This window comes from Pseudorasbora parva, chromosome 24 (assembly GCF_024679245.1).
Source record: "Pseudorasbora parva isolate DD20220531a chromosome 24, ASM2467924v1, whole genome shotgun sequence".
Lineage (NCBI taxonomy): Eukaryota > Metazoa > Chordata > Actinopteri > Cypriniformes > Gobionidae > Pseudorasbora > Pseudorasbora parva.
The window spans coordinates 14,732,710-14,746,128 of NC_090195.1; the positions used below are offsets into that span (position 1 = coordinate 14,732,710).

The window sequence follows — 13,419 nt, forward strand, 5'->3', positions numbered from 1 at the left end:
ATGAAAACCGATTAACAAAGTTTTTTTAAAGCATTTTGTGCAGGCCTACCTAGTGCAAAACATATCTGATAAAGGAAATAGATGGGCGAAATAGTAAAATTCAAATCAAGATACACACGGGACCAAATGTATGCAATTGGCATCAACAAAGGAAAAATAAATGAAAAAAAAAATATGAAAAAGACAAAAATGTCCGGATGCTCAAGAGTTAAGTTTTTAATGTAAGAGTGGTATATCTGGTTTACGTCGACTGGTAACGTTTGTGCAAAAAAAAAAGTGAGGGACGATTTATTTTGCTATATATTTGGCAACATCACAAATGCTTGTGGGGGGGGGGGGGGGTATATGCGTTTAAAACATGGCAACCCAGATATTCTCGCGTTATTTCTGCGGTGGGTGGTGGTGAGACGGCATGGCAGCGCTGGTGCTGAAGCATTGTTGGAGAGGACTTTTGCTGAATTCGAGCAATGGAGCTGTCCACGCTATCAGACCGAAGGTTTTGGAGGGTACGTACAATTAAACTAAAAAGCTACATTTAGGTATAAAACAAGCAAACGACGCTTGTTTCAAAGTAGACAAATGAAGGGGGTGTGGTATCAGGACGCCTTGGGGGAGTGGAACTCACTGAATAACTGCACATTATATATGATATTTAACCTTTAAAACTGTAAAAGTGTGTGCTTCAACTAAAAGTCTTCAATGTTTATGTAATTTAATCTATTCTAATCAGGTTTGTTAGGAGTTGATTTAACACATGTTGTCAAAAACCTAAAAGTCAACGATGATGACCATAATATTTCTCTCAAAGACTAACGTTAGTATTTCAATAAATGCTTTTCTTTTGAAAGTTCCTTGCATCATTCCTTTTCCACAAAACATGAAGCTGCATTAACGGTTTTCAACATTGATGATGATGATGATGATATAATAATAATAATAATAATAATAATAATAATAATAATAATAATAATAATAATAAATGTATCTTAAGCAACAAATCAGAATTTCTGAAGGATCATGTGACACGATGTCTTAAGTAATAACTGCTGAAAATTCAGATTTGCCATTACAATAATAAGTTATTATAAGTTATTATGTGTTATAATCTAATATATGCATGTTCGTATAATAATTTAATTTTGTGTGTGGGAGTGTGTGTGTGTGTGTGTGTGTGTGTGTGTGTGTGTGTGTGTGTGTGTGTGTGTGTAAAATATAATATGTGTGTGTATGTATAAACAAAAACCTTATGTTAAATGCAATTATTAAATTTGACAGCACTAATTTGAAACTATATAAAACTAGAAATAGATTTAAATTGCACTAAAAATAATGGCATCTTATAGCTTACTGACCCTAAACTTTTTGAATGGTCACAAAATGTAGACCTATGAACTCTAAAGCCACATACTGTTGTGATTATTTGCAGGCGTTCGACAGAAATCTACAGTACAATACATATCACGGCCAGATCAACCAAAGCTGGCCTATCGTAGAGTGAAGGGAAAGAGTCCTGGTGTTGTGTTCCTCCCTGGATATGGATCCAACATGAGTGGACAGAAGGCAGAGGCCATGGAGGAGTTCTGCAGATCTCTAGGCCATGCCTACTTGAGGTTTGTGTCTGATATTCACAATCATAAATATGTGCTATGTGGTCTAAAGGTCTGAGACTTCATTTAAATAATAATAACATACTGCTTTAGAAAAAAAAACAAATGTTTTAATGTAAAAAGTAACATTTTGCACTATTTCAAGGTCACTACTCAATTAAGCACATTTGTGGCATTTTTTTATGTGAACTCTTGTACAGATGTTTTTTTCTTTGAAGTCTCATTGGCTCATTTGCAAATTATGCTAGAGATCATGATTGTCAGATTATTCATACATTCTTTTAGTTCTTGCAGATTGGTCAAATACTAAGGCATTCAGATTTTATTTCTGAATTCAATATTCATATAAAAAATCAGATCAAATTATTATGCTAATAACATAATTTGTGATAAACCTATTAAAGTCATGATGAGAAAAATATTTTCTTCTGCATTGTGATGTACATCTGAGTGTTACAGATTATCGGAAAAGAAAAAAAAATTGGACAGGGACTTGGTTCTATGCAAAGTTTGTTGATTCAAGTTTGAAATGGTCATTGCACTCAATAGCAGAGTCAGATGAATGCGACCTTGAGGGGGGGTTAACGGACTAAATAACCGGAGAAGTCCTGCATATTCACCAGAAATAAGCTGCTTGTGTACACCATGACATTATTAAGAAACATGAGGTCAAAAAATTAGGTAGTCTGACTGCATAAGAAAAAAAAATGAGGACCCCTCTTAACATGTTGCATAATTTGGATCAGACAAAACCCAGTGTGAAATGAAAAACTGTTGAATTCCTCTAGGTGAAAGTTCACACAAAACCCAAATCATTTTACATGGATTTACAGGTTTGATTACTCTGGTCATGGAGCTTCTGAAGGTGTATTTTCAGAAGGCACCATTGGAACATGGAAAAAAGATGTCCTGTTCATGTTAGATGAACTTGCTGAAGGTCCTCAGGTAAGGTACAAAGATTTTCTTGGTGCTATCTAAACATCGAAGTGAAATTATGTGACGTGATGACCAATTATGGTAACCCATACTCTGAATTTGTCCTCTACATTTAACCCATTCAAGTTAGTGAACACGCATTAAAAGAGTACTCAGAAGTGCACACGCACTGTGAACCGTGGAGACACACACACATCCGGAGCAGTGAGCAGCCATTCACTATGGTGCCCGGGAAACGATTGGGATTTAGGTGCCTTTTCTCAAAGGCACCTCAATCGTTTCCTGCTAGTATGGGGATTCAAACCATTAGGGCACACCTATCCCATTAGACATGATAGACATGAGTCAATAATTTGGACCAGCTGAGGAATGGGCAGCTTTTGCATTTTTAGAAGACTTACTTCTTACTAACTAATCAACGAATAAACTAATTTCTGGGAATAATCATGCTCAGTGTTTTGCCTTAAAGAGATAGTTCCCCCAAAAAAGAAAATTGTCCCATGATTACCCTCAAGCCATCCTAGGTGTATATTTTTCTTACACAATCGCATCAATTCACTTCACTTTATTAACCTACTGAAGCCGTATGGATTACTTATATGATGGTTGGATGCACTTTTTTGGCCTTCAAAATTTCATCCCTCCCTTCACCGCCATTATAAAAATGGGAAGAACCAGGACATTTTTGAATATAACTCTTATTATACTCGTCTGAAAGAAGAATGTCATATACGCCTAGAATGACTTGAGGGTGTGCAAATCATAGGGTCATTTTCATTTTTGGGTGAACTATCTCTTTAATTCTTAATTCATTTTAAAGAGTGACCACTAGAGGTCACTGTTTTCAATTATGGCATTGAACGCTAGCTTTGACTGTAAGTACTGTAGTATGTTGTCGCCTAGATTCTTGTTGGCTCCAGTATGGGTGGCTGGCTGATGCTTTTGGCTGCTATGGCTCGCCCAGAGAAGACAAAGGCTTTGGTGGGCATTTCCACAGCTGCAGATCATTTTGTTACAGCCTTCAAGACACTTCCTATAGAGGTGAGATGCAACTGAAGTAGTTTGACATGTTTTGTGTTCAAAAAACATCACATTAAATGTCTGAAATGTTGGGGTGTTGATACTGTTGATGTTATTCAGGTGAGAAAAGAGTGTGAGGACAAGGGTTCATGGACGATCCCCACAAAAAGTAACGAAGAGGGCATTTACACTGTGAGTATAGACTTCCTGCGTGAGGCGGAGAACCACTGCATCTTACAGAGCCCCATTCCCATCACCTGTCCTGTTCGTCTCATTCACGGCCTGAAAGATGAGGACGTGCCCTGGCACATATCCATGCAAGTGGCCGAGCGCGTGCTGAGCCCCGACGTGGACATCATTCTGCGCCGCCACGGCCAGCACCGTATGGCTGAAAAAGATGACATCAAACTCATTGTCTACACCATCGATGACCTCATAGACAAACTTACCACCATGGTTTGAGCCACCGTTTGGATCAGGTTACCAAGCAACTAGCCTTAAGACCCTCTCCCACTTGCTTTTGCCAAACACTCGCTTCCTGTTTTGTCTTGCAAGACAAGAACAATGGAAAGAGTGAACTGTGGGAAGACAAAATCTTTCTTTTACATGTTTACTCAGTGCAATGCTGTGCCATAAAAACCTTTAAGGTAAAGCTGCTGTTTGTCTAGCATGAGGTTTGTCTAGATCTCCTGTGCCTTTTTTAACCATTTTTCAAACTGTTTTATGGAAATAAAGCCTCTGTATACCAATACACAGTATTTTGATGTAAATATCAGTGATTACTGTATTCCTTTAATTCCTTTGAAGCATATTCCTGTTTTAATGCAAGTTAAAGGGATAGTTCACCCAAAAGTGAAAACATGTTTCTTTATTCTGCTGAACAAAAAACAACTTTTCTTTAATAAATGTTGGTAATCAGACAGTTTACAGCACCCATTGACTCCGATGCAAGCCACAACAACTTCACCAGGCTTTTTCGGTCAATGGCCAGACCCATCCAGTCTCTGCCTATGTCTTGTCTGAGCGAGTCCCGCTATTGGGATGTGGGGCGGCCGAGCGGTCTTCCATAGTATTTTTTTTTTTTTTATTACTATGGAAGTCAATGGGTGTCATCAACTGTCTGGTTTTAAACATTGTAATTTTTGTGTTCAGCAGAAGAACGAAACTAATACAGGTTTGAGACAACTGGAGGGTGAGTAATTAATGAAAATAATTATCCAGGCTGGATGCTGGACACAATAATTTACCATGACAATGATAAATTGAAATTGAAAAATTACCGAAAATACACACTTGTATACTAAGGCCCCGTACACACGAAGCCAGCGCTTTCCCTATCCGATCTTTTTTTTCCCTCGTTTCAAGAAATATCTGCGTCCACACGAGATTACGAAAACGGACTAAAAACGATGTAGTTTGCATGCTAGGCCAGTGTGTGGCGCTGTAATTTTGCAACAGAAATACACTAAAAACGGAGAAGAAGAGTTGTGGCTAGCAGGGGTATAGCAGTGGTCGGAGGTGAGGCAAAATCTCACAATTAAATAACAATAAATACATTTGCTACTTAACAGATGTTTTATTAATGCCTACACCTACCCCGACCCTAAACATACCCTTACAATAATGCAGATACGGTTATTAAATGACGTGATATTGATGTGCGCATGCCCAGTGCCTGTAGTTGTATCCCTTAACTCTTTCACCGTGCTGGACGTAGTGTGATGACATCACCGTTTCAGAAAATATACGGATTCGTTGTACACACGAAAATGGAACATGATCGTTTTCAGATTTACTTTGGGACCCGGTTTGGAAAAATATTGGATTCATGCTTCTAAAACACCAGATCCGTGTGGACGAAACGCTGATACGGTACAAAATTTATACGTATACAGCTAAACGCGTCTCCGTGTGGACGGGGCCTGAATAACAACCTATTCTGCACTGAGCCAACGCAGAGCCCGGAACATGACTCCCTCGAAAAAAAAAAAAAACCTTTTTGCAAACAGCCAACGAAACAGCCACTTTATCTACTAAATTTGTGCTCGTGTCTTTTTACAACATTTCAAATCATTCCTGCATTACTATTTCATATGGTATTTTCATACAAGGTTATACAGGTGCTAGTCATATAATTAGAATATCATCAAGAAGTAGATTTATTTCACCAATTCAATTAAAAAGTGAGGATATTCATTCATTACACACAGACTGAAATAATTCAAATGTTTTTTTCTTTTAATTTTGATGATTATAACTGCCAACTAAGGAAAATCCCCAATTCAGTATCTCAGAAAACTAGAATATTACTTAAGACCGATACAAAAGAGAGGACTTTTAGAAATCTCTGCCAACTGAAAAGTATGAGCATGTACAGCACTCAATAATTAGTTGGGACTTCTTTTGCCTGAATTACTGCAGCAGTGCGGTGTGGCATGGAGTCGATCAGTCTGTGCCACTGCTCGGGTTTTATAAGAGCCCAGGTTTCTCTGATAGTGGCCTTTAGCTCTTCTGCATTGTTGGGTCTGGCATATCACATCTTCCTCTTCACAATACCCCATAGATTTTCTATGGGGTTAAGGTCAGATGAGTTTACTGGCCAATTAAGAACAGGGATACCATGGTCCTTAAACCAGGTACTGGTTGCTTTGGCACTGTGTGCAGGTGCCAAGTCCTGTTGGAAAATTAAATCTGCATTTCCATAAAGTTGGTCAGCAGCAGGAAGCATGAAGTCCTCTAAAACTTCCTGGTATACGGCTGCGTTGACCTCTGACCTTAGAAAACACAGTAGACCAACACCAGCAGATGACATCGCACCCTAAACCATCATTGACTGTGAAAACTTTACACTGGACTTCAAGTAAAGTGGATTGTATGCCTCTCCTCTCTTCCTCCTAACTCTAGGATCCTGATTTCCAAAGAAAATGCAAAATTTACTTTCATCAGAGAATAAACTTTGCCACTCAGCAATCATTTTTGTCTTTAGCCCAGACGACACACTTCTGATGCTGTCTGTTGTTCAAGAGTAGCTTGACACAAGGAATGTGACGGCTGAAACCCATGTCTTGCATTCCCTGTGCGTAGTGTTTCTTGAAGCACTGACTCCAGCTGCAGTCCACTCTTTGTGAATCTCCCCCACATTTTTTAATTGGTTTTGTTTCACAATCCTCTCCAGGGTGCGGTTACCTATTGCTTGTACACTTTTTTTCTACCATATTTTTCTTCCCTTAACCTTTCTATGAATGTGCTTAGACACAGAGCTCTGTGAACAGCCAGCCTCTTTTGCAATAACCTTTTGTGTCTTGCCCTCCTTGTGCAAGGTGTCAATGGTTGCCTTTGGACAGCTGTCAAGTCAGCAGACTTCCCTATGATTGTGTAGCCTACAGAACTGGACTGAGACACCATTTAAAGGCCTTTGCAGGTGTTTTGAGTTAATTAGCTGATTAGAGTGTGGCACCAGGTGTCTGTCTTCAATATTGAACCTTTTCACAATATTATATGAAATATTACAATAGGTGCCTCTGCACCTTCGGTGCTTGGCCCCTAATTATATAACATAATATGAATTTGGGATTTTCCTTAGTTGTCAGTTATAATCATCAAAATGAAAAGAAATAAACATTTGAAACATATCAGTCTGTGTGTAATGAATGAATATAATATACAAGTTTCACTTTTTGAATGGAATTAGTGAAATAAATAAACTTTTTGATGATATTCTAATTACATGACCAGCACCTGTATATTCATTTTAATTATTTTTTTACCTGCAATATGCCCTTTTTATATGCCTAGCTCAGTTTACCGCACATAATTTTAAAATTAATTTCAGTCCATTGATTGAAGCATCGGATCCGGTCATATATATGCCCCCTTAAAAGTGTGTGTGTGTGTGTGTGTGTGTGTGTGTGTGTGTGTGTGCGTGCGTGCGTGCGTGCGTGCGTGCGTGCGTGCGTGCGTGCGTGCGTGCGTGCGTGCGTGCGTGCGTGCGTGCGTGCGTGCGTGCGTGCGTGCGTGCGCGTGCGTGCGCGTGCGTGCGTGTGCGTGTGTGTGTGTGTGTGTGTATGTATGTATGTATATGTGTGTGTGTGTTCTTCACATCTGTTAGATCTTGTGTATTTGAGTGTCCTTACATAATTTAATATTTTTTTGCGTCTTGTGATTATAATATTGAAACAGTGAATATTTTAAAGTTTACAAGTTGTCCCTATTAATTTCCATTATACGTCACTGTTACGGCCCTCCTTTGACTGGTAACAATCTAGGGATTGGAGGAGGGAACATTTTAAACCCAGTTCTGATTGCCACCTGCAATGACCAATGTAACCCAGAATTCTACAAGTGAAAATTCACTTTTGTGGTCATCAACATTATAGTCGAAGATCATTGCAATTATTCTTTAGAGCATAAAGACACAAAAATAAACTGCCACAGATTTAGCTCAAATTAGATTTAAATGAAACTGTAAATCAAACAATCATGCATATAAACCTGACCTTTCAATTTTCCCTCGCCCCCTGCACTCTTTGTTTGTTTAGAGGACGTATTGGGCCACTGCTCCACAAACTGCTTGGTTGTTTATTAACATGCAGGATTAGTGTTGGACTGTGTTCAATGAGCCAGGGTTCTTTTTTTTTACCCCATCCCAAACGATGAGCTTGTTTTTTTAAACGATCAGACTGACCTTTCTATATCAGTTGGTTATCCGAGGTCTAAAAATGGCATTATGCAGTTTATGCATAGTGAATCAATTAAACATGAATCAAACGATTCATTCAGGTGCCATTTAAACAGAAAATGCATTATAGAAGAACCTTCTTGAATTATATAAGCTGCCTTTACAAATATACATTGATATTTACACAGTATTTATACTCTACAATGTAAGAAAATAATTGTGTGTCTAAAGATTTACATTTACAAGATTGTTTTTACAAGATTTACTCAGTTTACTCATTTATTGGCCTACTTTTATAAGTAAAAGGAGATTTAAATCATGCTTAAAGATTTCAGTAATTACTTCAAAGACTTTTCCTGGTTATCACGTGCTTCTCAAGGTTTTTTTTCTTTCTTTTTTTTTTCAATTTACAAGCATTGGTAATGCATCTTAATCTAATTGGAAATGGGCTTGTTCCTGAGAGGGGAAAGGTTTTTTTTCCATTTCGCATTATGAAAACGCATTTAACCTCGTAGAGAAGTATACATGTTTATATATAATCTTATTTTTTTAAATACGTGAAGTTACTTAAGTGAAGTATAATAAGGAGTCATACACGAGAAAAATGTTTGTAGACTGTTTAGTGTTACATTTGTTTGAACAGTCCGTCCTTCTTGCTATTCCAGATAAGCTCATGAATGTTAATTAAGTGAAGCCGACGCTACTTGGTAACTTTCCACCAGCGTCCAGATACGTAGCTAATTAATATTCATTAGCCAAGCCTCCTCCATAGTAGGGTTCCGCACTCGGACATTGAGCTCGGAGCCACGCCCCATCCTCGCTGCATTCATGGATGTTTCAGTTCAGCATCTCTGAGCAGTGACCACAGGAAGGATTTGACCTCGTTGCGCAAGAGGACTACACGCACATCTCCTTTCAGTAAGTAAAATGTTATCCTTGACAAAATTATTTGTGTGTGGACATCGCAATAATCTAATTAAAGGCTATAATGATCAGTAGGATAGTTGTTTAAATGTAATAGTTTCAAACTAATTTGGTCTAAACCTGCGGGATGCAGTCTGCATGCTCTACCTTATTCTAAACAATAGAATCATTGCCATGATCTTCTGTTATTAAGTTCGAAATAGGTTTAAAATTAAATATATTTAGATTTTTTTCTTTTTTTAAGTCACATGGAAACAAGCATGGACCACACCCCGGTCAATATTACCCCTTGCCAGTTCGTGATCATCATATTAAACAAAAAAATATTCAGACACCAGATATATATTTTTTACTAGTGGGTGCAGGACACTATAGTTAATTTTTGTAAGTGAGGATAGCAAAATAAGGTAAACAGATTTTGTATTAAACATAATAAGGTAGCATATTATACCTAAAAATTCTTCATACAGTGGACCAGTAAACTAGATACATTTGGGACCTAAATGATTCAGACATGTTTTGCTGAAGTGTTTTTTTCTTTAATTGCTAATGTGAGCTTTTAAACCACAGACTGAACAAAATTAAGCAGTGCTTTGTAATTGGTTGACCTAAATTGTTAATTTCTAAGTGTGTACTTAGATTTCAATCAACCAATCAGCTGTTAAATTCATTAAATACATTTTTTATCAAAGTTATCAGACATCATCAAGATTCATTTGTTCTGACACAGTTTAACTCAGTTTTTGTCATATTTTATTACCATTTTTCTAAACTATAGCGACTAAACTGTGATAATGTGAGAAAATGTTGGTGTCCGAATCAATTTTAGTTTGATATATATATATATATATATAGGCTTTTGGATCTGAACTCTTCATACATATATATTAGTATACAATTATATCTTATTGTATATATCAGTATACAATAAGATATCAACATAATACAGGACAGTTAATATTCAATAAAGACTTTTATACCCTTTTTATAGCTAATGGGAAAATATTTTTTTCTCTCTCTGTTTGTAGCACAGGTTCAGCTAGTGTCTCTTTATATATACTGGGGAATTAATCAACTTAAGTGACCAATGGCTAACCGAGGACCAAGTTATGGGCTGAGCCGTGAGGTGCAGGAGAAGATTGAGCAGAAATATGACCCAGAGCTGGAATCTCGACTGGTGGACTGGATTGTTGCTCAGTGCGGAGGAAATGTTGAAAAACCACAGCCAGGGAGACAAAACTTTCAGAACTGGCTAATGGATGGCACTGTGAGTAAATATCAGTTTGACAATATCACAGCAGCATGCTTCTGTTCATCTTTTATTTACCTTTATCTTCCCCGTACCTTTATCGTCCATGTCTGCAGGTCCTCTGTCGACTCATTAACAGTTTGTATCCTCGTGGTAAGGAGCCTATTAAGAAGATCCCAGAGACACAGATGGCCTTTAAGCAGATGGAAAAGATCTCCCAATTCCTTCAGGCAACTGAAGCCTATGGAGTAATCACCACAGACATTTTTCAGACAGTAGACTTGTGGGAAGGTACAGTAAAATTATTTTTTATAAGTTCTATAACAGCACTACTCGAACAACGGAATTAGCTTGTAAAAGCATGCAGCTGTAGCAAATTAATATAGGAGTTTCGATTGTTTTGAAGGCAGTGCTTTCTGGGGTGATGTACTGTAGTATGCAAGTTGCGTTCTTGGTTTGTAGCCAAAGTCACTTCAGTGTTTGTTGGTTCCCTTGGTTAAAGGAAAAGACATGGCAGCCGTCCAGAGAACTCTAATGGCGCTGGGTAGCGTGGCTGTTACAAAAGACGATGGACATTACCGAGGTAACCGGGACTGGTTTCACAGGTGAGCAAGATTTCTGGCAGACTAATTCATAATGGTGCGTTAAGTCCTGTCTGTTTGGACCTGTGAATGGATTTTGTTGTGTCTCAGTGCCATGTGAACTCTTTTGATCTTGTGTGACAGGAAATCTCAAGGCACCCGTCGAGAGTTTTCTGAGGAGCAATTGCGTCAGGGTCAGAATCTAATTGGCTTACAGATGGGCAGTAACCGTGGGGCATCTCAAGCAGGCATGACTGGTTACGGCATGCATCGGCAGATTATGTGAAGCTATATGAGTGCCAGGCAACCTGCCTAAAACACCCAGAAGACCTTAAACCCCCCTCACCCTCACCCTTACCCTTACCAAGCAGTGTTCTTTAATGGTGGCATCAGATCTAAGGGGTTTGAAGACATTAGAGCATGCTAGATATATTTATTTTATGTTTGGTTTGCTCAGCTTGTGATAAAATGTATTTATTTAATGTATGCAATTAGTGATAGTGATTCTTAAAGTTTTATCTAAGCAAGTCAAAACAACTGCCTTATCAAACGGTGTGTTGATATACCAAATAACAGACAGCAACTGTAACAGTTTACCAGTTTACATAGTGTTTGAATGTACAGTAAAAGACAACAGTTTGCCCTTGCGGATACTGTATTGCACCTGTTGCTATTTTGATCAGCTCTTTTGCTGTTTTAATAGTAAAAAATTAAATAATAGAACCATTAAAATGTCATTTCACAGACTAACCAGAAGTACTGTATGCAGATTAACAGTCAATACATGTATAAATATACTTGTTTGTGTTGTCCATTGTTGTTCTGTGTTAACATTCCATGTCAGTTTTGGTGACCATGTTTGATCCAAATGTTTAATAAATTGGTAACTTAACATGATTGGTAAATGTGTTCTTGTTTTCATTAAAATAATATTTCACATTTTAAACCTAATGAATATTGTACAATATTTTAAGTATTAATAGGTTTTACAATAGTCATCTTGGATTGCCTAAAGGTTCTTTATGTCTACATATTTAAAACATTCTTAATGTTATGTTTTTTTATGATCAAGATACTGCTTTATAGTTTATTAAAATCAATAAAATTTGGTTTTTTTAAGGCGCAGTCACAATTTCACGTGCAATAAAAACGTACATTTTCATCAGAATGCAGAGGTCACTTTCAAATTAATCACCTTTCTTTTCGTAAATGCTGCAAATTTATTTTACCCAAGCATTTTGACATGTTTCTCATAAATGTGAGTTCATATCTCACAATTCAGACTTTTTTTTTGCAATTGCAACATTATCTTATTGCAAATATATCCCTCAATTTTGTAGACTGGGTAAACCTAGCCTGATCTGCTGTCGATTTGATTTCGCCCTGCAGCTCAGGCTGCAAACCTGTACATTTTTCTATCCTGCCACCATTACAAATGCAACATGACAGATAGAGAAGTGATGGATCGTTGGTCTGATTAGTTGAATGACTATCCAATTGCCTACAGAGTCATTTGCCATTGATCACTCCTCTTGTGGTCTGATTGGCTGAAGGACTATCCAATTGTGTACAGTGTCATTTGAACTATGCCCGTTGATCACTCCTCTTGTGCAGTTGACAATACTGAGCAGACTCCCCAGACTAATGTTCAATCTTAAAAGATTGAGCTTGGTCTGGTGATAGCCTGTTTTTACTTTTTTTCATGCAATTGCGAGATATAAGAGAAATTTAGACTCGCAATTCTGAATTTTTTTTGTGCAAATTTATTTCTCGCAATTTTAACTTGTTTCTCGCAATTCCGAATAGATATTTCGCAACCCACTTTTTTCTTAAAATTGTGAGGTATAAACTCACAATTGAGTTTTAACGTCCAATTGTGAGGAAAAAAGTAAGCTCACAATTCTGAAATTTTCTCGTGTTTGCAAGTTTAGATCCCACAATTCTAACTCTTTACTCAAAATTGTGAGATATAAACTCAGATTTGCGAGTTATAACGTCCACTGCTGAGAAAAAAGTAAGCTCACTATTCTGACATTTTTATTGCAGTTGCAAATGCAAGTTTATATCTTGCAATTCTGACTTTATAACTTGCAGTTGTGAGTTTATATCTTATAATATCTATTACGAGATAAAAAGTTGCAAATACCTTTTAATTTTTTTATGCAGTGGCAGAAACTTGCTTCCTATTGAAAAAAAAAAATCCCACCGACAGTAAATATGACAGGCTGTCATTGACAGCGCCTTAAGAATAAAACATAAACAAAAAGGTTGCCTTAATTTATTATGCCTTCATATTTCTGCTTGTTGTGGCACATTTAAGCTGTGTTATACATTTTCATATATGGCTGTAGAAACCTTTTAGCTCTAATTGAAACCTTAATGTTCAAGAGTGGGAGGAAGACATATTTAAAAAGCTTAAAGGCA

The 13,419-nt window shown here is 37.3% G+C and overlaps 2 protein-coding genes across 3 annotated transcripts; both read left to right on the forward strand.

Annotated features, from left to right (window-relative positions):
• Window positions 1-361: 361 nt before the first annotated feature.
• Window positions 362-4,335, forward strand: abhd10b (abhydrolase domain containing 10, depalmitoylase b). The gene is made up of 5 exons (XM_067434631.1): window positions 362-506; window positions 1,427-1,610; window positions 2,441-2,552; window positions 3,447-3,584; window positions 3,684-4,335. Exons 1-5 carry the CDS (start codon window positions 413-415, stop codon window positions 4,023-4,025), a joined length of 870 nt encoding a protein of 289 aa, XP_067290732.1. The 5' UTR covers window positions 362-412; the 3' UTR covers window positions 4,026-4,335.
• A 4,674-nt stretch (window positions 4,336-9,009) lies between these two features.
• On the forward strand, window positions 9,010-11,892 carry tagln3b (transgelin 3b). Of its 2 annotated transcripts, none has more exons than XM_067434805.1 (5): window positions 9,010-9,159; window positions 10,194-10,432; window positions 10,531-10,705; window positions 10,917-11,019; window positions 11,140-11,892. In XM_067434805.1, exons 2-5 carry the CDS (start codon window positions 10,253-10,255, stop codon window positions 11,279-11,281), a joined length of 600 nt encoding a protein of 199 aa, XP_067290906.1. In that variant the 5' UTR covers window positions 9,010-9,159; window positions 10,194-10,252; the 3' UTR covers window positions 11,282-11,892. The 2 variants fall into 2 exon arrangements, with proteins under 2 accessions (XP_067290906.1, XP_067290907.1); XM_067434806.1 differs by having other exon boundaries at window positions 9,035-9,159; window positions 10,199-10,432.
• The last annotated feature ends 1,527 nt before the right edge of the window (window positions 11,893-13,419 follow it).

Coding starts and splice junctions, on each gene's coding strand:
- tagln3b (XM_067434805.1), top strand. CDS start 10,253: ATGGCTAACCGAGGACCAAGTTATGGGCTGAGCCGTGAGGTGCAGGAG. Junction 10,433..10,530: donor ACTGGCTAATGGATGGCACT/GTGAGTAAATAT, acceptor CCATGTCTGCAG/GTCCTCTGTCGACTCATTAA. Junction 10,706..10,916: donor GACAGTAGACTTGTGGGAAG/GTACAGTAAAAT, acceptor CCTTGGTTAAAG/GAAAAGACATGGCAGCCGTC.
- abhd10b (XM_067434631.1), top strand. CDS start 413: ATGGCAGCGCTGGTGCTGAAGCATTGTTGGAGAGGACTTTTGCTGAAT. Junction 1,611..2,440: donor CTAGGCCATGCCTACTTGAG/GTTTGTGTCTGA, acceptor ATGGATTTACAG/GTTTGATTACTCTGGTCATG. Junction 2,553..3,446: donor AACTTGCTGAAGGTCCTCAG/GTAAGGTACAAA, acceptor GTTGTCGCCTAG/ATTCTTGTTGGCTCCAGTAT.